At 47.4% G+C, this 24,888-nt stretch overlaps 1 protein-coding gene across 4 annotated transcripts in view; it reads left to right on the forward strand.

The window, feature by feature from the left end:
• Nucleotides 1-22,830, forward strand: part of PCDH19 (protocadherin 19) — a 128,449-nt gene extending 105,619 nt beyond the window's left edge. For 2 of the 4 annotated variants that reach the window (XM_075896752.1, XM_006137421.4), the window contains exon 5: nucleotides 5,075-11,121. In XM_075896752.1, the coding sequence (XP_075752867.1) occupies nucleotides 5,075-5,664 (590 nt within the window). In that variant the 3' untranslated portion in view covers nucleotides 5,665-11,121. Of the gene's footprint in view, nucleotides 1-5,074; nucleotides 11,122-22,722 lie in introns of those variants that run through there. The other 2 variants (XM_075896753.1, XM_075896754.1) reach the window with 2 other exon arrangements.
• The last annotated feature ends 2,058 nt before the right edge of the window (nucleotides 22,831-24,888 follow it).

Genomic DNA, 24,888 nt, shown 5'->3' on the forward strand with positions numbered 1-24,888 from the left:
TCAAACCTGGGATGGATTCCTCAGGGGCTGACTCTACTTGGGTTGTTCCAAAGTCCTGATCAGGAACATGCCAGGAGATCTTTCCAGGAGATCATATGCTGCGCTTGTACACCTTCCTGATAAGGTAGGGTAAATGGCTCCCACCGGCTCCACGGGCAGCACTTTCTGCCCATGCCCAAGTAATTCCCCCTGCTCGTGTGAGACGTTGTCAGGCTGTGGCACCCTGTGCGGAGATGCAAAGCTCTTTGCTGAATCTGCCAGGCCAGCCACGTCTCCTTAGTTTCAGCTCCTCCGGATGAAAGGCAGAGGCAGTACAGGGAAGGGGAGTGTTGTGGGGAGGAGCTGTTTTAGGCACCAACTGGCGATTAAGTACTGTGTTGAATTGTTTTCAGTATAACCTTGTCCCATGATGTTTTGTTCTGTGTGACGTTCCCAGATATAATCCAGGAAGAGGGAGATTTAGGGGGAAATTCTACTTCATGCATGCGCTGCCTTTTATTAGGGGCTCATAACCTTCATGCTTCAGGCATGGAAAATTGCAGGCCCATAGCCTTTTGGACAGTATTTGACTTGCTGAGCTGATGCCGCGCTCCCTGGCTACAGCACAGTCTAACGGTACGTGACCCTCTGTGGCTGGTTTTAGCAGAATTAAGGATCTTAATTTCAAACGTGCGTTTCTTCCAACGTGCTGAGCTCCTTAGAAAAGCGGACACTTACATTGAGACCGCCAAACTTGCGGTTCTGATGCCAGGTCAGATTTAGCTTGCTTATTCCTCTCAATCTTTCCTAGGCCAGTGTATTTGGGTTCAGGAAATACAGGTTGTACCTCCCTTAACCGGGACTCTCTAGTCCAGCAACATCCTCGGTCCGGCAGGACCAGGGGTGTTCCTGGACCACAGAGCCCAAGTATAAGGAGGTTGTCCCAGAGGTCAGGAGCACAGCGGTGAGGGGGGCGGTGGTGGCAGTGACGACAACTCAGCTGGGAGCCCCATGTCAGGTGGGGACACGGAGGGGCAGGTGGCACAGTGGAGTGTTCTGCCCCTGTGTCCAGGAAGTAGGAGGGGTCGGTAGTGGCTGCGGAGCTCCAGCCATGGCCACCAAGCTTGGGGAGCTCCACCTGCGGAGCCATGGCCGGGCAGGCAGCAGGGGTGCTGGCCTGGAATCCTAGCTGAGGGCAGGAATTCAGCACAGGCCATATTGCGAGGGACCTCCCCAGTCCGGCAAATCCCCTCGTTGGTGCCGGATGAGGGAGGTCCAGCCTGTACCCGCATTCAGTCCCCCGTCCCTGATCCTGTCTGGGATCAGGTGCCTGCTCCATAGCTTGAGGTCTCCCAGGGAGCAGAGCGGAGAGGCGATGGAGGCATCAGAGCTTTTGTTTGCCTGCCCTGTTGCAGGGAGATCTGTTGTCTCTTTACTGCTTCCAGCCATGCCTTTGTGTTCTTTGTCCTTTACCTCCTTCATAGATCCGTGACCCTCTTCCCCCGCCCTACCTCTGTCAGCTTGCTCCCACTTGGCTCAGGCCAGGCAATCTTCCTGCCCAGTCCCAGAATGTCTCCGCCCCCTGTTCCTCCAATTAACTGGGAATCGCTGCTGTGGGTTCTGTGATGGCCGGGTGAAGTGGGGCTATGCTGGGGAGAGCAGCAACTGCCCAGAGGTTTTGTGCCTGCCTGGTGCAGGAGCTTACTGAATGCCTCAGGAGTGCAAGAAGCTGCACACACGTGCCTGGCCGTTGCTACACCTGTTCTGTTTGCCTCTTGCATAGTGCCCCAGAAGAGGAAAGCAAATCCCTCTGCTTAGCTCTAGCACAGCTGTCCTTGGCATCTGTAATGGAGTAAAATATTAGTTCAGATTAAGTACCGGTCATCCAGGCCATGCCGATCAGCAAGGTATCTGAGAGCCCAATCCAACTTACATCAGAAGGGAGTCGAAGCTGCCATTTTGTGGCTTTTTCCAAAGGAATTTGCTTGAGTCAGTCCCGTTCCAAGTGGCCAGCTGGATACATCTGAAACCTTCGACCAGAGCTGGTATCATGACTGACATTCTAGGGACTGCAGAAATGTACAGGATAGGGCGGGGAAGCCATCTTCTTTCTTTTTGAGATGGTCTCCAGGACAAAGTTGAAGCATGTTTTGGGAGTAGCATGGTAAAGTCCGGTGTCTTTCATTCCAGTTCAGCAAGATAAAAGGCAGAGGCAGTTGAGAGAAAGGAACTGTAATTCTTTGTCAGTCCTGCATCTTTTACAATCACTTATTTTCTTAAAATAAACAATGTTCAGAAATGTAACATTCCCTTGCTCGGCCCGACCCCGCTGTACATGGATTCCAGTCAGCTCTGCTCTGCAGGCTGTAGATGACTTTCTGAAAATGAATCCCTATACATTTGTCCATAACAAGCCAAGGGAGGGAATCACTCACCTCCTAGATAGAGCAGTAACTACAAGTAACACAATCAAAGTATAAGAGCATTTAGGCAGCTCGTAATGTAGGTTGTTCTCTGTGTAAAGCTAAGTGCATCATTCTCTGAAAACGCTGTAGAGAAGGCTACTGAAATCCAGACCTCCTACACAGCAAGTCAACAGTGCCTTTTGTACAATGGGGTAGCTGCTGTCAAGTAGAGAAATAGCTAACAGTTTAGACATAGATTTCCAATGAATTGGTTTTTACTAGCTGATTCTCTATAAGTGTTAAGCTGCTCATATTTTGGTGCATTGTGTTATGTGCTGAGAATTTTTATCAGCCGCTCTTGTGCTAGAATGTGGTAGAAATACAAATGTATCTGAAAAACTGAGGTTATATGCACAGAAGTACAAGCATCAAAATGAACTATTTTCAGGTGGACAGGACACAAATAAAGCCAAGTCTGCATCTCTGTGGGATTCAGTATATCAGACTGGCAAGGACTAAATGCATTATTGTATTATTATTAACATTAACACTTGATGACACTAGTTAGTTTACTTGGATGCAGTAAGAATTTGCTATATATTTTTGAATGAAGGGTGTATGCTTTGTAAAGGTTTGCTGCAACGGTTTAGATCAAATGAAGGAAACTCTAGAGTATAAAGTATATTCTGAAAAAACCTTGGGACATGCTCTGTATTAAATGGTCCAGTGAGTGTCAAGACTTGCAGGTTCATCCTCAGCTCTGGATCCCCCAGATCTAAAAGGGTGTCACAAGGAGGAGGGAGGAAAAATTGTTCTCCTTGGCCTCTGAGGCTAGGAGGAGAAGCAATGGGCTTAAACTGCAGCAAGGGAGGTTTAGGTTGGACATTAGGAAAAACTTCCTGCCTGTCAGGGTGGCCAAACATTGGAATAAATTGCCTAAGGAGGTCGTGGAATCTCCATCTCTGGAGAGATTTAAGAGCAGGTTAGACAGACATCAATCAGGGATAGTCTAGAAGATGGTACTGGGTCTTGCCACGAGGTCAGGGGACTGGACTCGATGACTTCTCAAGATCCCTTCCAATTCTCTGATTCTATGAGCTCTGCCACAGATTCACATTATCACTTAATGTCTGTGTGCCTCAGTTTGTCCATTTGTAAAAAGGGGTGTGTGTAATGCTTTTCAAGCTCACAAGAGAGCTGAGTGATGAACCAGGCTCCCTTGCTTGGGGGTGGGAGTCCTGAAATAGGTGTGAAACTATTGAATTTCTCCCACAGGAAGGACTAGCCACCAAATGGCTGTGTAGGGAACTCCACACCCTGTGTGTGCCATGAGTGTGGCCAGCAGGTTCAAAACCTGCAGCTCCACAGTGCAAAACCTCAGCATACAGGGCTCTAGCCACTATTGCAGGCCAGAAACAGGCTGCTTTGGGGGAGTAGTTTTCTCTGTGACAATCCTACCTGATATGATTCAAACAGAGATTGAAAATGTGATCCTTAGTTCTCGGAAAGAGCTTTGAGATCCATGAGTAATGGGCACCATAGAAGCGCAAGATGATATTCTGTGTATCAACAATGGAAATACTGCTAGTCGCAGCCTTAGGTTCTGGAGCAGACGGTAGGGAAAGAATCCTTATTATTCCCATACGAGTGAGGATCAAGTGCTTGAAGTGACAAATTTAATCTTCAGTGGAAGGGAGGTAGTGATGGTTATTTACAAAGCCTCTGCAATTGTGTGGGAGGCCAACAGGGAATTAAGCAAAATGTAAAAATCAACAAAAATACAAACAAACGGCAATCCCAGATGTAGAATTTATGCTCGTATTTTTCATGTTGAACAAAGTTTAAAGCAGAGTGCCATTTAGCACTGGTAACTGAAAACAAAAATGTGGACTCGAAGCAGCTTGACACGAGACAAACCCATTTTAATTTATTTCCTATCGTAAGTTGTTTTCCATTTAGGTTACATCTCTGGCAGCAGCAGCAGCCAAAAAAGAGGGGGGAAAAGGGAGCAAATGACACACAACCTGTTGGAAATTGAACTTCAGCCAATCATAATAATAATAATAATAAATAATGCAATAAAATGCCTCTTCAAAATGACACTTTAAAAATGTCAGCTGTTTGTTTGAAAGAAACGTTTATGTAGGCACAATCATAGAATCCTAGGACTGGAAGGGACCTCGAGAGGTCATCGAGTCCAGTCCCCTGCCCTCATGGCAGGACCAAGTACTATCTAGACTATCCCTGATAGACATTTATCTAACCTACTCTTAAAAATTCCCAGAGATGGAGATTCCACAACCTCCCTGGGCAATTTATTCCAGTGTTTGACTACCCTGACAGTTAGGAACTTTTTCCTAATGTCCAACCTAAACCTCCCTTGCTGCAGTTTAAGCCCATCGCTTCTCATTTTATCCCCAGAAGATAATAGAAAGGTTCTGATCCTGCAAGCCATTACTTCCGGAGAATCAGTGGTGATGAATATGAGAGAGGTGTGTGTGTGTGTGTGTGTGTGTGTGTGTGTGTGTGTGTGTGTGTGTGTGTGTGTGTGTGCGCGCGCGCTCCTTACCAGGGTATCAGATGGGACTTTGTTGATTTCTGGGTATCACGTGTGTGAGTAAAGGTTGCGGGACAGCTTCCAGAAAGAGAGAATCCTCAATTTCATAAGCCATTGTATTTTCTTCACACAGATCAGAGTGAAGGATTTCATTGTAGGGAAGAGTGTCGGATCCTTGGTCACTCGGACAGATGCTGGATGCCCCGGAACTCTGTCCCCAGTCGTGCAAAATCTCCTGAGCATGGAAGGAACATCATGGCACTCTCTATAGAAGCTACCACTGTGGATACAGAGCCTTACGAAGACTGTGGTACCAAAAGAACTTTTGCAACGTTTGGCAAAGATGGGAGCGAACCCCTTGCCGACGAGCGTATCGTCAACCCGAAAGGCAAAAGAACAGTGGATCTGCCTGTCTGCAGCCCAAAGGTAAATGGCGCAGTCCGCGAGGCAGGGAACGGCTGCGAAGCTGTCAGCCCCATCACATCACCACTCCATCTGAAGAGCCCCCTGTCTAGCAAACCTTCCGTATCATACAACATAATGCACTGCCCAGTAAATCGCGACCTGGAGCAATTTGTAAACAGTGGCCCTTCTCGGCCCACGGAAGCAGAGCCTAGAGGGGCGGACAGTGAAAATATAATGCATGAAATTAATCCACTTCTGCAAGAATGTAGAGAAAAAGACTCACCAGGAGTGAAGAGACTAAAAGACGTAGTACTCTAAACGGCACCATATAAAAAGGAGAACCGACACTACTACAAGCGCATATTGTTTTTAATTGCTTAACAACGGTTCACAAATTGCTGTATTTAAGAGCTTTCCCTAAATGTATTGTTTATAAATGAAGCTATATCGTTAATGTGACAATCCCCACTTATTTCAGCCGCTAGCAGGGGTGTTCAGTTGAAGCAAATTAGCTTATTTTTCTTTTGTCATGGGGTAGGAGTGAAGGTGAGACCAGTTGAGTTATAAAGAAGTATTATGTATGGAGTATTTTCAATTTATATATTTTTATATATCAAAACTCTATTATAAATTGCCATTCTTTGTAATGAATTGAATTGAAACTTCCTTATCTGACCATCTTGAATAATCACCCTGACATTTTTGTACTCTATACAATTTACTGGCCATTTCTTGTGTACAACTGTTAAAAAAACAATTCAATGAGTTTTAATATTTGCCTAGCACAAGGCTGTTTGTACTTTAAAATGTTGCTCTTTTGCTGTGGACACCCCTGCATTAAGAATCCTTTTGCTATCACATGCTTATCTGTACTATTATTGTATTTGATATTGCAAATTACTGTATGTCTAGTGATGGCAAAAGGCTTTCAAGTTTTTACAAAAACCCCTCACAGATATATTTAAAACTTGGGGAAATTGCTAATTTCAAAGTCAATGTGAGGCGTGTTCTGCCCATATCCCAACACCCCCCAGGCCCTATCCTTGTTTTCACAGTGCTACGATCATTGTGCGAAGTAATTTAAGGGATATTCTGCTGCCTAATTTGCAGTTGTCGGATGCACTGTGCTGAACGTTTTGAGATCCATTTCTTTTTTCGTAACGTCAAGGCATTGCATGGAAAAGCTTCTCTGTAAGTTATTAGTTTCCAGGTTTAGCTATTCCCCGTCTCTAATCATCTCAAAGCAAGGGAATTGTTTAACAGATCTAAATTAGCATCTTGGTTAGAGACGCGCTTCCTGATCAACATTTCCAGTCATGATTACACTAAGTACCTGCGTGTGTGTATGTATCTCATTATGGGATGGATTTTAGAATGATATTATTTCTATTTATCCCTGCATCATGAGTAGGTGTAGTGTAAGCAATAGAAGGGTATTCGGGTAGGGCCAGACAGGTGAAGTATAACAACACTATTAATGAAATTAATGTGCCTTCCATAAGGAGAAGAAAAAAGTGAATAATTATTTTTTTCTCATAATTAAGTACAGATTTTAGGCTACAAATTTGCACATATAAAACTGATTTTTAAAAGACCATTGGAGCTACTTGAACAGCCATTTTGTAGAAAGGAGGAGCCATAAAGATTTTCACAGAATTATATATTCTCTGCTCTCCTGCACTACACAATTGTTCCAACTGGGTTTGGGTGGGGGTGGAGGTACAGAAGATGTTGGTTTGTGAATTAGTAACACTTTAGTTTTCTACCCAAAAGAATATTAATTCATGCTTAAAAGTTCATTATATGAGAGAGAGAGAGAGAGAGAGAGAGAGAAAGTACAGACATTGCCAGTGTTTGTTCTGCGAATGAACTGAAAATAATGGTTTCTAGAGAAACAGTTTTCCCACTACTAATGTATCTTAATAACATTCTCGTTACATTGATTTATTTAAATTAAAAATGTCATGAGGAAAACAGCCTCCAATTGTTATCATCCTAAACACCAAATAAGCTCCAGTCATTTCTTTTCTTTAGAGAAGGTAGATAACCTGAATATGGTTTTTAACTACTCCAATTGGTACATTTCCAGTATGTCTTATGGGTCCAGGAATTTGAAAATAATCTATCAAAAGGAACGTCTCATGAAATGACTAAAGCTTTCTTTATTGGTGTTGATTGCTACCTCATGCAGATGGAATCCCCTGAGTTGGTGTGACTGCATCTGTCCCTCTAAAAATTGACCCATGTGTCCTTTTCCCCCTTAATTTTGGAGTTTGATTCATTTTTTAAAAATAGTACGTTGTTTTTATTCTAATTTTTCATATCTGGGGTACTGTACTGCTGTCATTAAATATATATATATTTTGCAAGTGGATGTATTATATGAGCAATAGAAGGAACAGATTGGTTTGGAGGTTTTTAAGTGACTGGACTGTCTAATATTAAGATGGGTGTTTTGTTCTTTATAATGTTACCTGTTCATTAACTTTTGAGAGCTTTATTCAGTGAAAATTCATGTCCTTACTTACTGAACCATAGAAGTTTCCTGGATACCATTGTTAGCTGCAGAAATTAATCCTAATTGATTGGCAGAAAATTGCTTTAGAAGGAGTGTGTGTGTGTGTGTGTGTGTGTGTGTGTGTGTGTGTGTGTGTGTGTGTGTGTGTGAGAGAGAGAAAGAGAGAGCGAGCGCACGTGCACCATAATTCAGCATCAGCCTATGGTACTGTTCTCCCACCCTTCCAGCACACACTCTCCAGGCTCATACGGGTAACCAATGGCAATCCTGAGACTTTTGACATCAGGGGCCTCTACTTAGGATGCTCAAAGTCTCTGGTTGCCTTAGGCTAGCTGACAGAATGGGTTGAAGTTTTATATGAACTCTTTGCTGTCTTCTAGAGAACCCACAAAAAGGGCCTAGGTTTTTTCTGGATTTTATTGCTGGGGTTTTGTTACAAAATCCAGCACGCTCATTCTGTTTTCCCCAAGCTCAATGAAATTCTCCATTCTAGTCTAATTTTGAGATTTTTTTCAATCCCCCTCCTCGCCAAATGTGACCAATGGGTGGCGATGTGTTGGTTACAACTGGTGTAAACTGAACCTATCTGACCACTTGCTCCACTTCTCCTGACTTGAAATGGGAGGTGTCGTTCTGCTTTGAAACGAACCATTCACGTAACTCCTCAGAAGGAAATGGCCAGAAGGCTTCCCTGAGGAGAGCCTCAGGCATTCCCAGGATGGCTTGTACGTGATCGTCTATGGAATGGAGAGCAGCAGTCCACCAGGCAACATGACAGAGGACTGTCTAGCCAATTAGCATGGATTCTCCTCCATCTACTACACTGTGCTGTGCATATGGGCCTTCCCACTCCTGTCTCACGGCCCTCCTCCTCCTAGCCAAAGATAGGCCTGGTAGCGTGGCCCCCCATTGCTGTAACTAGTGAATAGAAAATGGGAAGAGGAATCCAGAGGAACGTGGGCCTCTGATTGTGTCGCTGCCCCCAACTTAGCACTTAGAGGAAAATAGATGGTAACTGAAAAGACAAATTAAACATTCCTTGCTACTAGAAATAAAAGCGCAGCCCAGAAAATGTGGTATATTTCTATGTACCAAAGGGAGTTCTAAGAGGTCAGTTATCAACTCCAAGGAAACTATTTAAACGGGTTTTTCCCCATCCTGGCCTGCGCTGAATGTTGGGATCTTGAATGCCTAAGGCACCTCCGTTACACGTTATCACATCAGAAGAAAGACCAGGCGATGGACTGGGGAAGGTTTTATCACCTGCTGAGTTCCCTTCCCTCTTTCAAATATCACCTATTTCTATTTACTTTCCCTCTCTCATTAGAAATCAGTTCAGAGCTTCTGGTTGAGCTGTATTATAATTTTAAAAGCGTCAGAGGGGTAGCTGAGTCGGTCTGTAACAGGAAAAACTTAAAAAACCAACAAATAGTCTAGTAGGGTCTTAACAGACTAACAGTGGGCTGTGCCCACGAAAGCTCGTGATACCATCTACATGTTTTGTTCATCTTTAAGGTGCTACTAGGCTATTTGTTTACGTTTTTTAAATAATTTTAAAAGTAGTTCAGTTAATCACATCAAAATGTAAATGATGCATGATGGCTTTTTTTGGATAAAGCGTAATGAAGTTCTCTCTTTGAATTAATGAAATTAGGCATAGGAAAGTCATTGGTATATGAGGGTTTCTCCTCAAATATTTCCTTCAAGCACACTTGCTCTGCCTACTCATTTACACAGTGAAGTGAGAACTAGGCATGTGAACGTGTACACGGTTAAGTGATGAACCCGCTTAAACCTCATTGTTACACGCATCCCCTTCCCCCTGCTGCCTCTGTATCAGAGGCATCAGCATGGTGGTGGGGAGGGCAGGCGGGAACCAGTGCTCGCTAGGAGCCGACTTAAAAGCCAGCTTCCTCTGAGTGCTGGCTCCCGCCTTCCCCCGCATGTAAACGTGTAACTATTGAAAAGGTAGTCAGTTACAGCGTTTACAAAAATAAATGCATTTTAACATCCCCAGTAAGAACTGTCGTATTTTATGCCACATTTAACAAGAGTCTGAATGCAAGAGGTGCCCATTATCCACAACCCAAAATGAAACCAATACTCTATTGTGTGTCCAGCACCTCAGACCCCCAAAGATAGTCTGAGTAAATTCATGACATGCTCTCCTCAAAGTGTAATATTTACCTATGTGATAGAATATCTTTAGAAAACCCTTTCAGAATGGCATTTTCTTTTCCGTAACTTGGAATTTTGCAGCGCTGGTTTTACTTTGATATACACAAAGGGCAGCATGGGAGGGGGGCTTATGGGAGGGTGGACTGAACATTTTAAAATAAGCAGTAAGCACTTGATGCATTGTCCTGATGAAGTTGTTGCAGTTATCCCTGTTTTATTGTGATGCTGAAGATGGCCTGTGGATCACACATTGTGAGAAGTGAATTATTTTTTTTCTAATAGGAAACAAGTTGCTTTTGTGAAGAACACACTGTGTGATTAATACATTGAAATTACTCTGGGGGGGGGGGAAACTAATTATGAATAGAAACACGTTTGTCTGTCATTGGGAGAAATGGATGATCTTGTTGCTACAGCTGCTTTTGCTGCTATAGATAATCTTTCATCCAACTTATGAGGTGCATTTAACCTTAGCAGAAGAACCCAGCTAACTCTGTTGCAAGCCCTGGTGAAATGCATTCTTTACCGGCACCAGCTGATGTTCAGCTGATAGGAGCTGGGATATAATCATTCCTGACAAGAACTGACCGAGTGCAAACTAGTTTTCAGCAACAAATACCTGCTTGCACTATTCAAATGCTAAGGTATTGATTGCAGAAGATCTTACAGTGACAAGTTCCTGTAGCCTGCTGACCAGCCTGAGGACCACCTTAACTGCGGACTTCAGTGGGGCTTAAATACAGTACGTTTCATCAAGGTGTCTCCGTTGCTGATTATATGAAGAATAAATTGTTGTATATGCTGATATGTATGTTATGTACATTTTCACAGTGATGGAATCATTGTAAACGAAAAAGGAAAAAAATCACCATTGTCTATTTTATGAAGATGATAAAGCAGCTTTATTAAATTATTACAGTTCTGTTTCAAAATGGTGTACCTGCCACATTGTTTCTCTCCTCTCATGAGAACTTTGTTTTCCACTTCAATGTGATTTTCCCCTTCTGCTTCGAGCATCTAATGCATTTTAGTATTAAAGGCAACTATTGAATAAAATGGAAAATAAGTGTTTGGTTAAATATGGCTGAGCGGGTTTACTTGTGGTCGGCTTGGATGGTTGGGCTGGCAGAAACCGATGCAGGCAGAGCTGTGTGTGTGGTTTAACCCTGTAGATGCTAAAATGGCGATTGGAATATCCAGATGCACCTGCCCAGCTTTAAAATAACCTTCTTTTGAAAAGTTTTAATCTCAGATGTACAATAGGTTCACCCTTGATGAAATTCAGGGTAGCACAGTGGGACCACACACTCCTCCTTTCCATTTAAGTTCTGCTTACAGCCCATATTAAGGGCTTAAATGTGAACTGCAAAGGAAGGAGAGAAGGTGGGTGCGCGCCCCCTTTCCTTCCCCCTTGTTTGTAAAGAAGACCCATAAAATGCTTTTCCCACTTGCTTTCTACCCAAGGAAGATCAGAGGAAGCAAGCCTTGCTTTTCCAGGTGTGGCAGGAGCTCTCTTTGGAGGACCAGCGAAGAGATGGGGTTAGCCAGCTTTCTCAGCCCTTAACTACTTAGCCATCTGTAGGCCTTGCCCCGGGACGAATTTCTCCCTATCCCAGAAGGGGACACTTTGGCCGTGTCCAGACTCAGGGGTTTTTTCGGGAAAAGTAGCCTTTTCCCGAAAAAACTTCCCCTGCATCCAGACTCAAGCCGCGTTCTTTCGAAATTATTTCGAAAGAACGTGGCTTTTCTTTCGATGGCGGTAAACCTCATTTCACGAGGAAGAACGCCTTCTTTCGAAAGTTCCTCTTTCGAAAGAAGGCGTTCTTCAATGTAAAGAGGCCGTCTTCGAAAGAGAGCATCCAGACTCGCTGGGTGCTCTCTTTCGAAAAAGCGGATTTCTCTTTCGAAAGATCCGCCTGCAGTCTAGACGCGATCTTTCGAAAGAGGCTCTTTCGAAAGAGGCTTTCGAAAGAGCCTCTTTCGAAAGAAGCCTGCAGTCTAGACATAGCCTTTGTTGGTCTTTTCCCATTAACTGGATCTATGCTCAACTTTCACTAAAACCCATGAACTTGGAGTAGTGGCAAAAGGGACTAACCAAGCCCAAATATCCCACAGCAAAATAATTATCTAGTGGGGTCTGTTTGCGAAGTTTCTTTTAGAAACAGGTGAAGAAGTGACGTGGCTGATGGTGACGATGGAATAACCGTTTAGAAACAGAGTTAGATTTGCTGTGTTTAGCTTTAAAGCAATGGTGAAAGCTACACAGTAGTGAAGATTCCTGTAGGGTTATCCCTTAAACGGCCAGATTTGCAGATTTAACACTTGGGCCATGTAACGGCCTACACTAGCCCTTTAACACTAGAGGGGGCCAGAAGATCCCGTTCCAAGGAGATGGCATGAACATAGACTCAGACAATGACCTTCTAGAGGAAGATGGAAAGTAGTGCCCAGGACCTATGACTTGGATGGGGAAAAACCCTGGGGCATTGTCCTTCAGGGGCCAGTTCAGGATTCCTGTAGTGTAAAGTGGGGGTAGGGCTCCCCTCTCTTCCAGCCACCTCCCTTGGGACAGGAGAAGCACTGGTAGCAGAAGGAAGCTAGCGCCAGGAGGCTGAACTCCAGAAACGGCTAGGGGTCGTGACCCTGCAAAGAACAGCTGCTGGCACGAGAAGAACTTCATGTGAGTGGATGATGAGCCAGAGACACGTGAACTCTCGTGTTGCATGGTGGAGCTTGATTTTTGAGTCTAGGTGGGACTGGTGGTGGTCACCAAACCAGCCTTGAGTGAAGGGTGATTCTGCTTATCAGAGAGACTAAGGGGACCTCTGAAGAGGGAGAACAGAGGCAGGGCTGCAGGAGGACCTCTGACCAGGAGGAAGTGCTCAGGAAGTGGCAGCCCTGTTACAGACCAGAGGAAGAAAATCCCTCTACTGTGGTAGAAAATAAAAATCTGTGCTTGGCTGCAGATCCTGTATTCCTTGTACACTCTGCTCTGCCATGACTTTTCACCAAGAGTTGTGAGTGAGCATGGTTGAGCCGTTGGTGGGGGTTTTTTAGTGATGAAGGTCCATGGAGGCTGAATTCACTCAGGTATGGAGGTCCTGCACAAAACCGTTTGCACCCCTTTAGCCCACGTGAAGCACTTCTGTGGTGGCTTGGGCGAGACTCTTCGCATGGGGTAAAGCGCAGCATGTGTGTAATAACCTTTAACCCTAAGGACAGATTGTAGCAGTTCCATTTTTAGCATTTCGTTCTGCAGACTAGTCGTTTCCCTTAGGATGCTGCTAAGGAGAATAATGCCAAGAGAAAAGCCTCTCTAGTTCAACCGTTGCATAGGGCTTTGAGGGCCCCAGATCTTGAAAATCTGGCCCAGAGGGGTGACAATTATTACTGTTTGAGCTACGAGTGTGCCAAAGAGCCCCAACCGGGGATCGTGTCCCTATTATGCCAGGCACTGTACAGGCAAAGAACAAGACAGTCCCTGTTGCAGTCTAGCAATCAGGCAGGGCCTGATGGTGGGGTAAAAGACACATAGGAGGATGGGAGGAAGGAGGAACAAATGAGAGCCTAGCAGAGCAATGGACATGACAGACTTTGAAAATCTGACCCATATTTAGGGGCCTACAAGAAGCCACGCTCCTCTGAAAATCTTGCTGCAGGGGTGGAGTCCAGCCTCTCAGGTCGCGGAAGTGGTGTTGATCTATGCTAAACCTGAGCAGAGTTGGACTGTTAGTGAAATTTCCTCTAGTACCAAGGACACCCTGACCCTTTAGATTTAGAATTGAATTAATCCCAGTATAGGGACCCCGGCACCCCAAGCCCTTGACAGGCAAGTATTCTCTTCAGTGTGTGTTTAAAGGTGTGCCTTGATGGTGTGATTCCTTTGCTGTGTGGTTTCTTCCCAGGCTGGTTGGTGGTAGCCATAGCGGGAGCTCTGGTGTAGACGAGGCATGGGATTTGTCCGGGAGCATGGGCTAGTCCTGCTCAGAATGTCTACACACAGAGGTAAGGCGCCCTGATTACGATACTGCGCTGTGGCGCAGTGATGCTGTGGCAGGTGACTTTCCCAGGAAAGGTGAGTGTAGACAAGGCCGCAGAGGCTTGAAAGGGCCAGGGCTGAATTCCTTTGCTCTCGAGCGTTTCGTGCAAATGGGTTTGAAGAACAGATGTAGTAAAGCGAGTGCGCTGCTCTCCGAACAGCGCCTGTGCCGCCCTGCTTCATAAGCTGAGCCAGCGGCAGCACCATTCACCCACCCATCCGATGAGGGGCCTGCTGAAGGGGAAACAAAGCCGAGGTGGCTCTTGCGTCCGTGGAGGAGGGAGAGGGGACAGAAGCACTTGGGACGATTTTGGGAGCAGCATCGCTAAGGCCTATCAATCTCACCAGCCCTCCACAGGCAGTGGGTCTGGATGGCAGGCTGCAAACTGCATAATCCTGTGGCTTTGGGAGAAATTGGGTGAGCCAGGCACAATGACCCTTAATTAGCAGTAATGAGCAATGAGAGGGGGCTGGTGAGGTCACAGGTGCCTTTCTTCACTAGGGGTCTTCGCTCTAGAGCATGTGCCACACGTGGCCTGGAATTGCCGTGGGTCGGATCTCGAGGCGGGCTGTCTGCCCCCTCTGTTTCCCCGGTCCTTGGGGGAGGCTGTCGGGTGTGGGTAACTCGGACGCTCTAGGAATTCTCGGCAGGTAGGGGAGTTCATGTCAATTGCATTTAAGTAACTGCACAGGGAGGAGCCTGCTGTGGGGCAGCCGTGTACGCGCTGAGGAGCGTCGCATGCCAGAGCTCGCCGCCACGTGCTGTTGCAGGGAACTGGCTATTGCTTGGTGGTTTCTCTTCCTCAGGCACGTGCCCGCTTGTATCACATTGGAGGCCAGAGCTGAGTGGGGGATGGCTGACACCCTGCTTTGGGTTTTGGAGTGCTGGTGTGGAGGGCAGGCATTTCCATGGGATTGGAATAGCTCAGTGTTTTGAGCATTGGCCTGCTAACCCCAGGCTTGTAAATTCAATCCTTGCGGAGGCCATTTAGGGATTTGGGGCAAAAATTTGTCAGGGATGGTACTTGGTCCTGCTGTGAAGGCAGGGGACTGGACTCAATGACCTTTCAAGGTCCCTTCCAGTTCTAGGAGATAGGCAATCTCCATTTAAAAATAAAATAAAATTCTTTCCAGCCTTTGTCTTCTCTGCAGAACCCATGGGAACAACGTGCTCTGTGCTATCGTGCTGGAAACCCACATCCTGTGGGCGCTTCACCCTGGAGTGCTCCTGACGTTGCTGGGACACAGGTGCTGAGTTGTGACTATCCCAGGCACACAAGGCGATGGCTCTCGTTCACTTCGCTTGCGTTTGGCCAAGTTTCACTAGAGCTCCTGTGTGGGTACCTGAAACTTGGCTCTAGTTGTGGGTCTTGGACTCCTTGGCAAATTGTATCGGGGGAAATTCCCACGAGACCGAGTGCCAACACACGGGTGAAGGTCTCGTGCTGATCCTCTGCTCGGGGGGAATTCCACTCTATGGTCCCACTGCACTCCCCGCTGGATTTCCTGAGACTGCATTGACTTCAGTGGGCACTGGATCAGGGCGTGATTTCACAGTTCCAACCCCAGAGACTGTGCATCACATGCTGCAAGGCTCCTGGTTACAGCCAGCTGACAGCCGTCTGAAATGTCAGTGCTAAGATATCTTCCCCCTCCTGCTCCGCTAGCCAGCTGTCAATAGGCTGCGTCTCCTCCAGCGTCCCCCAAAGAGCTTACCGCATCTTCAGGCCACGGTGGGCTTAGACAATAATATTTGTATTGAAGTTTGCATAAAGAACAGACCCAGACAAGGGAATAGGCCAGTGAAGGCAAGCAAGCATGATGGCTAAGGAAGAGACTTGTTTTCAGAAATGATGCTGGCCCAGAATAATGCACTGCACTGTGTTCATCTCAAAGCCTCTTTCCACTTACGCAGCCAGGGCCTGATTCTCAGCTGGTGTGACGCCAGAGGAGCTGTGTCTGACTCACCAGCTGGGGGGAGGGCTAGCTCACCGCTCTTATTAGGGGCATGATTGATGTTCTGTGTATGGCACCCAGCTGTGACTTACTGGTCCACAAGCAGATGCCTTCAGGATTTACTGTAAGATCTTTATATTCCCCCCCTCTCTTCGGCTACAGCCCCACAGCTAGCGAGATGAGACAGAGCACCGTGTTACTGGCAAAAATACCAAGGGGGCTGTTGAGGGCGTGGCACCTTTCACCGCAGCTGGCCCAGGCTGCTAGTGACTAGCTGTCAAGTAGCTTACGTGAAACATGATGGTGGGATTCGGGAGGCAGCTGTGTGCATCAGCAAACTGTCCTCACATCTGGCATGTCCGTTCACAGTCCACGTGGAGGCCCGGGCTAGAATAGACTGGGAAGACCAACTCCTAGGCCATATTGGAGGCATGTTGGTGGGGCGGAGCATGGAAATTTTTCAGTGTCGTTGGCAGTCCTGGAGGCTGTGCGGTCATGCTGTGCCTGCTTTGCTCAGTCTATGCTGGTGCCGAGAGACACGGTGGATCTCTCCTAGGGAAATCCCCTGTCCTAGCAGGCTCCCTTGGCTTGCACAATACGGGTAGAGGAACAGTAGGTATAGCCAAGATGTTTGACCCCTTCTTTCTACAGCATCCTTTAAAGAAGGGACCGCTAGTTAGGGCATCCCTTCATGTGAGCACGAGAACGGCCACACTGGGTCAGACCAAAGGCCCATCTAGCCCAGCGTCTTGTCTTCTGATAGGGGCCAATGCCAGGTGCCCCCGAGGGAATGAACAGAGCAGTGATCCCTCTCCCCATTCCCAGGTTCTGACAACAATGGTTACTAGCCATTAGTGGACCAATCTTCCATTAATTTATCTCATTCTGTTTTGAACCCTGTTAAAGTCCTGGTCTTCACAACATCTTGTGGCAAGGAGTTCCACAAGTTGGGTAAGACTTTCTCTAGCCTCCTTCAGGGGCTGACTTGGTCCCTGCAAGACCCAACGTTAGGGGAAGGTGAAAACTTCTCTTGGTCCCTGCCCTGGGATGAATTTCCCTGCCTGTCAGTGTGCTATGCCTAGAGAGAGGGTTTTTAGGCGCCCAGACGCACATCCACATTAGCTTCACTCAAGAGAGAAGTGATACATGAACAGAAAATGGAGCCAGTTCCTGACCCAGCCACAGTTCAGAGCTGGTTCACAGTGAGCTCTCATTTCTGTCTCTTCTGAATATGACTTTTATGTTATGTGTCTCTTATTTGAAGTTAAACTGGAATATCTAAACGCAGCCAGATTGGATTAGCAGGCAATGAATTATCATATACTTTGACTATTAAGTTCACAAAGAGAAGAACAAACAAACCGGAGGGATCAAAGGCCTGAAAGCATAGTGTAAAAAATAATTATCTGTTTGAAACACAGTAACTCCATAAATGAAGAGAGCATCACATGAAAAGAAAGGGAGGGGTGGAAGATCAGAATCACAAGGACCCGATCTTGCATTTTTGGCTGTCCTTGAACATCTTTAGTTTCACTGTTGGGGCTTGGGGGACTAGGAAACCAGGGCCAGCCCCCAAGCAGGACGTCTTATCTGTCATTTGTCTGTATCAGTGCGGTAAATGTGCTTAGCGCACTCACACGTAAACAGTCTTTGCGTTCCAGATATTGCCTCATTAAAATTGTCCTCCCCTTAAGAGCAGCACACGGAAGCCATGGTGACCATGGAGGCCTGTATGTCTGTCTGTATGCCCCTCGGTTCCCTGGCAGACGGATTCCCTTGGCTCAGCTGGTGTCCCTGTGTGTGGGAGGATTTCCATCACGAGGGCAGGAAATGCCCCATTTGCAGAAGGGGTTCACAAGCAGTAAATGGCTAGCCAAAGTGTTCATCAGTCCCAGGGGAGCCGCCCAGCTTAACGTAGGACCCAACAAAAACTGTCGGACCAACCTTCTTTTCAGGCCTACACACCTGCATCAATAGCCACCTCAGACACTGCTGGGACATTGCAAACAAATGAACCATTGGCAGGCTGACTGGGGAGCATCTGGCCAGCAAGGACATAGAGTTATCATCACAGGCAGTCCATTCTAAAACGGTCAGATCACGTGCTTCCCTGTAACTCTCTCTAGGCTGCAGGCAGGAGCAAGAACACCCCCCACCACCCGAAAATTAAAGTGACAGCTTATGACTTGTACACGGTTTTCAACGCGCCATCCCCTGTGCTTGTGTGGTTAGTGGCAACGGTGTGCAGCGGATTGTAAACAGTTGTTAGGTCCAGTGCCAGCTGGTGGAGTAATCTGAATCCGCGCTGCTTCTGTACACAGGCGCAGCGGTTTAAGGGAGCGATTTTTCAACTCATTTCGTTAAACCTGGTGCGTTTTTGTGTGTGGGAATGCTTACGCTGATTTACCCTGGGCTTAGGCCAGCATTGCTCACCACCAGAGCAGCAAGCAAAGCCAATATCGCCAGATTTAAGCACCAGGGTTTCTGCTGATTCAGGAACGTCAGTTTCTAAAGCGAGGTCAGTGATATTAGTGCAACTTCGGTATGACAACAAGATTTGAGAGAGAGCAGAATTTGAATCGAATTGAATAGGAACTGGACTCAGACCCCGGATTTAATTTACCTGGGTCCCCAAATACAGAGAGAGAAACACATCAGCAGTGAGAGAACACACCTCTACTACTGCACTTTACATGGAGGCTGTGTCTAGACTGGCATGATTTTGTGGAAATACTTTTAACGGAAAAGTTTTTCTGTTAAAAGTATTTCCGCAAAAGAACGTCTAGATTGGCACGGATGCTTTTGTGTAAAAAGTGCTTTTGCACAAAAGCATCCGTGCCCAGTATAGACGCGCTTTTGCGCAAGAAAGCTCCGATTTTAGCCATCGGGCTTTCTTGCGCAAAAAATTAAGGTGCCTGTCTACACTGGCCCTCTTGTGCAAGTATTTTTGTGCAAGAGGGCTTATCCCTGAATGGGAGCGTCAAAGTATTTGCACAAGAAGCACTGACTTCTTACATTAGAACGTCAGTGCTCTTGTGCAAATTCAAGCGGCCAGTGTAGACAGCTGGCAAGTTTTTGCGCAAAAGCACTTGCTTTTGCACAAAATCTTGCCAGTCTAGACACACCTGGCATGTTTCCCTCTTTCCTGGAAACCCTGCAGAAGTAAGTGGCACAAAAGGGTTGGGGGAAAAGGGGTGACTGGAATAGGATGTGTGTGTACATGATGTGCTTTCAGGCTGTGCACGCTGTGCGGGTGAGCGGGAGCTGGTCCCCCTGGAACACGTTAAACAGTTAACGTGCTGAGGCTGCAGCGCGATCAGTCATTGTAACCTGTGTTTTCACAACAGTGGTGTGGAGAATCCTCTCATTGTGCTTTACATTAATACCGATGGAAAATAGAGACACGTGGCAAACAATATTAACCCCCTCACCTATCAAGCTTAAAAGCTTTTCCCTGAGAAAAATGGCTCAAGATTGCTGTTAAGTAATTGCGGAATGGGCTTAGATCTCCTCAGGAAGATCATTGCACAGTACAAAAGCGCTGACTGCAAAAAGCCTGCGCTCCGGCATCTTTGAGCTGAATGCCCAGCACTGCTTCTCAGCCCTCCCTCCGGATCTCGAGGGGTGAGCTCAGACATATGGCACGAGAAGGTCAAAGCCAGACACCGGACCAATTCCTCACACAGGCAGAGAAGTCAGCAGAAGAATTTTAAACTCAGCCTGGCGCTTTATGGCAAGCCAGGGCTGCCCAGAAAAGCGCAGGAGTGACGTGATCCAAACAGCAGCGGCCTTGGCAGGGACCGCTCTGCATTGGCTGAAGGTGATGGATTGTCTTCCAAAGCCCAGATAAAAGAGAATCGCTATAATAAGGCCACAGAGAAACAAATACAGGCCTCAGGGTGCCAAATTCCAGGGTGGGAGGGATGGGGGTTGCCTGGCAACATGTCAGCTACCGCAGAGCGCTGCCTTCCTTGGCAGCTGCTTGTCAGTCACAAAACTGAAGCCCATTCAAACACCAAGCCGTCTGAGGCAGAGGTGTCTTCTGGCTTTCCGCACACAGCCCTCCTGGAGCATGTGAACGTGACATTGGCCTGCTTTGTACCCTTCTGCAACATAATGGCCACTGCTGTGCTGTCACCACCTCATCCTGCCTCGTACCGTCAAACAGCTCCGTCACTGCCCCTCACCCGCTCTCCCGGCTGATGAACACAGTCGGCCCTTTCCCCTCAGCAGGACTGTACTCACATCCTTAGAGCCCTGCAAATCTCCGGCTAACCACTTTAAATCCCCAGGTATCCACATCCACGATGCCAATATCTGCGATTCAGAGACCGACGCGGATACACATTTTGTATCCACGCAGTGCTCGGCGCGGCCTGTCCTTCCCTGTCACAAGGCCCTCTGCTGCGGGTTGCATAGATGCTCCTTCTTCATCACGGTCACCTCAGCCTTGCCCTTTCCTCTATTTACTATGGCCAGCCTCTTTGCTGCCGCCGCCCCCATCCCTCCCGCGTGGCTGTTGTCACACCTGCCTTTCCCCTGACCCATGTGTTGATCTGGTTTACGGCCCATTACCCAGAATGCACAGGGTCACAGACCGACTCTGGAGCTGGAAAGTCATTTGTTCGCTGCTTCGGTGAGTCGACAGTCCACTGGAAGACGGCCCAGCACAGGGTTAAATGCATGTGTAATGCCAACAGACAGACCTGAGCCCGGGTCCTTAGTGCACGAGTCTCTGCACCTTGAGCTAAAAGCTAGCTGGCTCTCAGCAAAGGTTGTCAAGCAAACTCATTTTCTCCCTGTAAGAGGTCCATGGGACAGTACCCCACACCCCGCTGGTGGGTGGGTGACACAGGCACTCACCCTAATCAGGGGCTTGGCTGGCTTTGAATACATTGCTACAAAGTTATTCGTGAGGTCTTCTATAAGCCCTTCCCTGCCTAATGCTAAGATTAGTTTGCAAACTCAGTTGTTCACCCAATCATCTTGCTGACTCAGTTCTTCACCTGGTCAGACTGTTGGCCCAGTGTTTTACTTGGCCGCTCCCTTTCCTTGCCAGACAAGCAGGCATCTTTTCACGTGTCCCAACACCTGCAGGGCACATCCTCCATCTTCCATCCTCCATGGTGCCCTCCCCCACCCTTCCTTGTCCTCTTGCCCTTTCCCCTCACGTTATGGCCGATCCCACTGCTTGTTCTTCCTTTGTTATGGCTGCCCTGTTCCTTCCACTGCAGCTTCCCCATCACTCTAGATAGTTGGCCCAGTCCCTGCTTAGATCCTGGCGGTAGTGGTTGGTGTATTTTGTGATGTGATTTTACTGGTTTTCCAAGCCTATGTCTCCATCAGATTGGGCCCGTTCAGCCGCTGCAACATTAGACACAGGCAGTGATGGCAGTGACAGCAAACAGCCAAGACAGCAGCTAGTCACACTGAGCCTGTAGCATGGAGGCCAGGTACAGTGTTCGGGTGCATGGAGAGCAGCTGTACTGACATTGTGACAGAGAGCTGCCCAGGTACAGGAAAATAGAGGCGAGCAGCAGCACCCACACTGCCTTCCCTCCGGCTGGGGACTGGCTCAGCCACCTAGCACTAAAGGAGGAACCTTCCCTGCACAGCTCCCTCCCTCTCTGCTGTGTTACAGCCTGGGCAGCCGTCACTATCCTCCTGTCTCTGTTCTGCTCTTCTGTGTACGCTCTGAAGAGACTAGACAGACAGCGAGGGGAGCTGTTTTACCTGGCAAGATATTTCTGCATGGGAGAAAAAAAATAACAAATGACTTTATCCTGGTTCTTTTCCTACGAGTGGAGAGATTCTTACACACACACACGAAATACAAGGGCTGTTGTTCACCCACTTGATTCCCTGTAAAATTACTATTACTCAGTCCCTTTTGAGAAGTTTAGTTAAACTCTTAAGGTGAACAAAGGCAAATCTCCTACTGCTTTCAGTGAGGCAAGGGGTTTACCACAGAGCTCTTGATCCTACAGTCCCTGGAGAGGACCAATGGAGAACTTATTAAAGTGAGGACTTCTGAGTAGCAGGTCATTTTCTGGTTCTCTGTTGTAGCATATGGTGTCAGCTGCCTCTCTGCACACACATTGCAGCTTTGCTTACCTGTAGGTGTCCACTAATACCAATTCTGGAATCTCCTAGTTTAAATTTAGAAGTGTGCTGTCTAAGCTTCTAGTCCCACCTCTGAGGCCATGTTTTCACTCTGCGGAAGATCGCTGTTGCTGCGATCAGTCTTCCGGAGTTTGATTTAGTAGGTCTAGTAAAGACCTGCTAAATCAAACTCAGAGGGCGCCCCTGCCAGCGGCTGGTACTCCTGCTCCTCACAAGGAGTAGGAGAAGTCAATGGGAGCATTTGCTTCCGTTGGCCTCCCACTGTAGAGATGGCGGGGAAACTCCAATCCTGGTAAGTCGACTCCAGCTACATAATTAACTTAGCTGGAGTTGTGTATCTTGCTTTGAACCTTCCCCTTTAGTGTAGACCTGGCCTGAATTACCTTCACAAACATGTACGTTCATTCATCAGCCATAGCCACTGTAATCTCCAAACTGTATTGTCCACAGACCAGCAGTGTAGCACAGACTTGCTTAATGGCTAATCAGCTGTGGTACTACAGTAATTCCAAGTTTGTTTGGCTTGAAATACTCCTACTGAGATCTTCTTCCTTTCTTGCAGCTCTGACTGAATCTTCTTGCCACTTTAATTTCCACTCTCCATCTGCATCAAGTTCAAGCGGTTGTTTTCAGTAGGCATAGCTCCGCTCCTACCTGTGTCTCATCGAGCACTGCATGCGGAGGAGACATCACTGTGCTGGCTCCAGCTGATGTCCAAGGTAGGCCTCCCATTTTACAATTTGATCTTATGCATCTATCTTGTGTGCAAGCCTTGGACTGGTGTTAGGAGGGCTGCCCAGTTGCCCTTGGGACTCCTCGACTAACCATACAGATGTCTGCTTGCCAGTGGCACTGAGATTACGATGAATCAGTGCGGGGGGGGGGGGGGCCCTCGGTGTTCAGATGAACACTGATTCCTCTGAATCAGTTCCAGATTGCATAGAAACGATGGTAAGCCATAGTCTTACCATCTGTGTCTTGGAGTGACCACCACCTCCTGGGCTACAATGCACTTGTCCCACTGAGATGGAAGACGTATTCCTCTGTCTTGTCCTTCAAGGCTAATAGAACCAGATGACTCTGTGCATCCCACAGGGCACTGCTGGTAGTCTGAGAGGACAGAACAGCAGTCTTTTGACAAAGACTATCGGGAGGGGGCAGTCCCAAGTGCCCTTTTCACGTACTCCATTCACATGAGTGTCCTCGGTATGAAAATGGCTGCAGCAGAGTAATTTGGAAGAAAGCTAAAGCCTCTCCCCTCATGTGGCTGTTGAATTCACTCTAGGTGCTCTAGCTAAGAGCACCCTGATTTCAATCGGAGGGGGTGGAAATAGAGCATTTTCAGGGAGGGGCTCTCACTTCTGGAACTTGCTTGATCTGGCAGAGGCTGGGTCTGCCCGCCTGCAGGAAGCTTGGCCTGGTATCTGCTCCCTTGTGCCATCTCTGGAAAACCTCTGGGGCTGATGTGAGAGAGCAGCAGGCCTCCTGTATTGGAAGGGGTGGTGGTGATTGTGAATACCTTCGGGTTTTACAGAATGACGCCCTCAGGGTGATGCACAGGCCTGTAAATATGCTGCAAATGACACACGGAGAGTGTAACCTCTTGGGGGCATGGGCTATTTTTTCGTCTGCCCATTTTAGCCCCTTGCAGAATGCGGTGTCCCTCTCCAAGTGCTGCATCACAGAGGGGGATGCCTCTTATGGGCCTCCTCTGAGTGTAACGCAACCCGCTCATTCCCCCTAACTTACCAACACACGCTTCAGCTCTTCATAGGATTTTGTATTTCCAGCCCCCCTCCCCTCCCCCCCGCCCTGACCCCTCATCTCCCCAGGCTTTGGGCCCACAGCTCTGTAATGAATGGCACCCTACCAAGTTGCTATTCAGTGACACAGGCCAACAGCTGAGTGGAATCCGATTACGAGAAGGCCTTTGCCCTCTGCACTGTGAACTGCGCCTCAGGGGAAATAAAAAGGCAGTTTGGGGCCAAAACATTTTGCTGATACACTCAGTTTGCTGATGGAAATAAATTCTCCCTAACATATGTGCTCTGGTGGAGTTTCTCTAGTTCATATTTGCTAGTGTTTACAGCGCCAACCTTTTTTTCTTTTTCCTGTGGCCTGGATTCTAACATCGGAAGGGAATTTGCTACTTCCCTTCAGCCCCAGTACTAATTATAACAATTAATGTAATACAGCCCTGACCCGTCCCCCTGTGGGGCTGACCCATTTGTGTGTGAGTTCTGCCCATCAATCCCTGCAGAGTCATGTGGGACTTGGCATAATCCAGTCTTGCTTGCAACAATGACACCAGAAAAGCCCTCCCAAGCCTTCGGTTTGAAGCACTGATTTTGCCTCTACTCTCCCTAGCAAAAAGAGCTCCCCCTCTTCAGAAAACAGCCAAGGAGGTGAAAGAGGAGTCGACATGTGAGGTGATTCAGAATCCAGGGACCTTCCCACTAGGGTTGGCGGAAAAGCAGCAGTGGCATTTGTGGGAGTTACATGGGGAGCTCTAAGGGGCTGGAGAGTTCCCCCAGATCTCTCAGCTAGTGTTGGTAAACACCAGTCCCTGCTGCTGTTACTGGGAGCCACAGACTCTGTGAGGACTTTGAGAAAAATGCCAGAGACCAAGAGAGACTGTAGGTCCTGCCCACCTCAGGAGGGGCTGGGTCTCTCCCCTCAGCCAAGAGGACAAGCTGTGAGTAGCTCTGGTTAACCTCCCACCATGGCT

Source organism: Pelodiscus sinensis, chromosome 13 (assembly GCF_049634645.1).
Source record: "Pelodiscus sinensis isolate JC-2024 chromosome 13, ASM4963464v1, whole genome shotgun sequence".
In the NCBI taxonomy this organism is placed as follows: Eukaryota; Metazoa; Chordata; order Testudines; family Trionychidae; genus Pelodiscus; species Pelodiscus sinensis.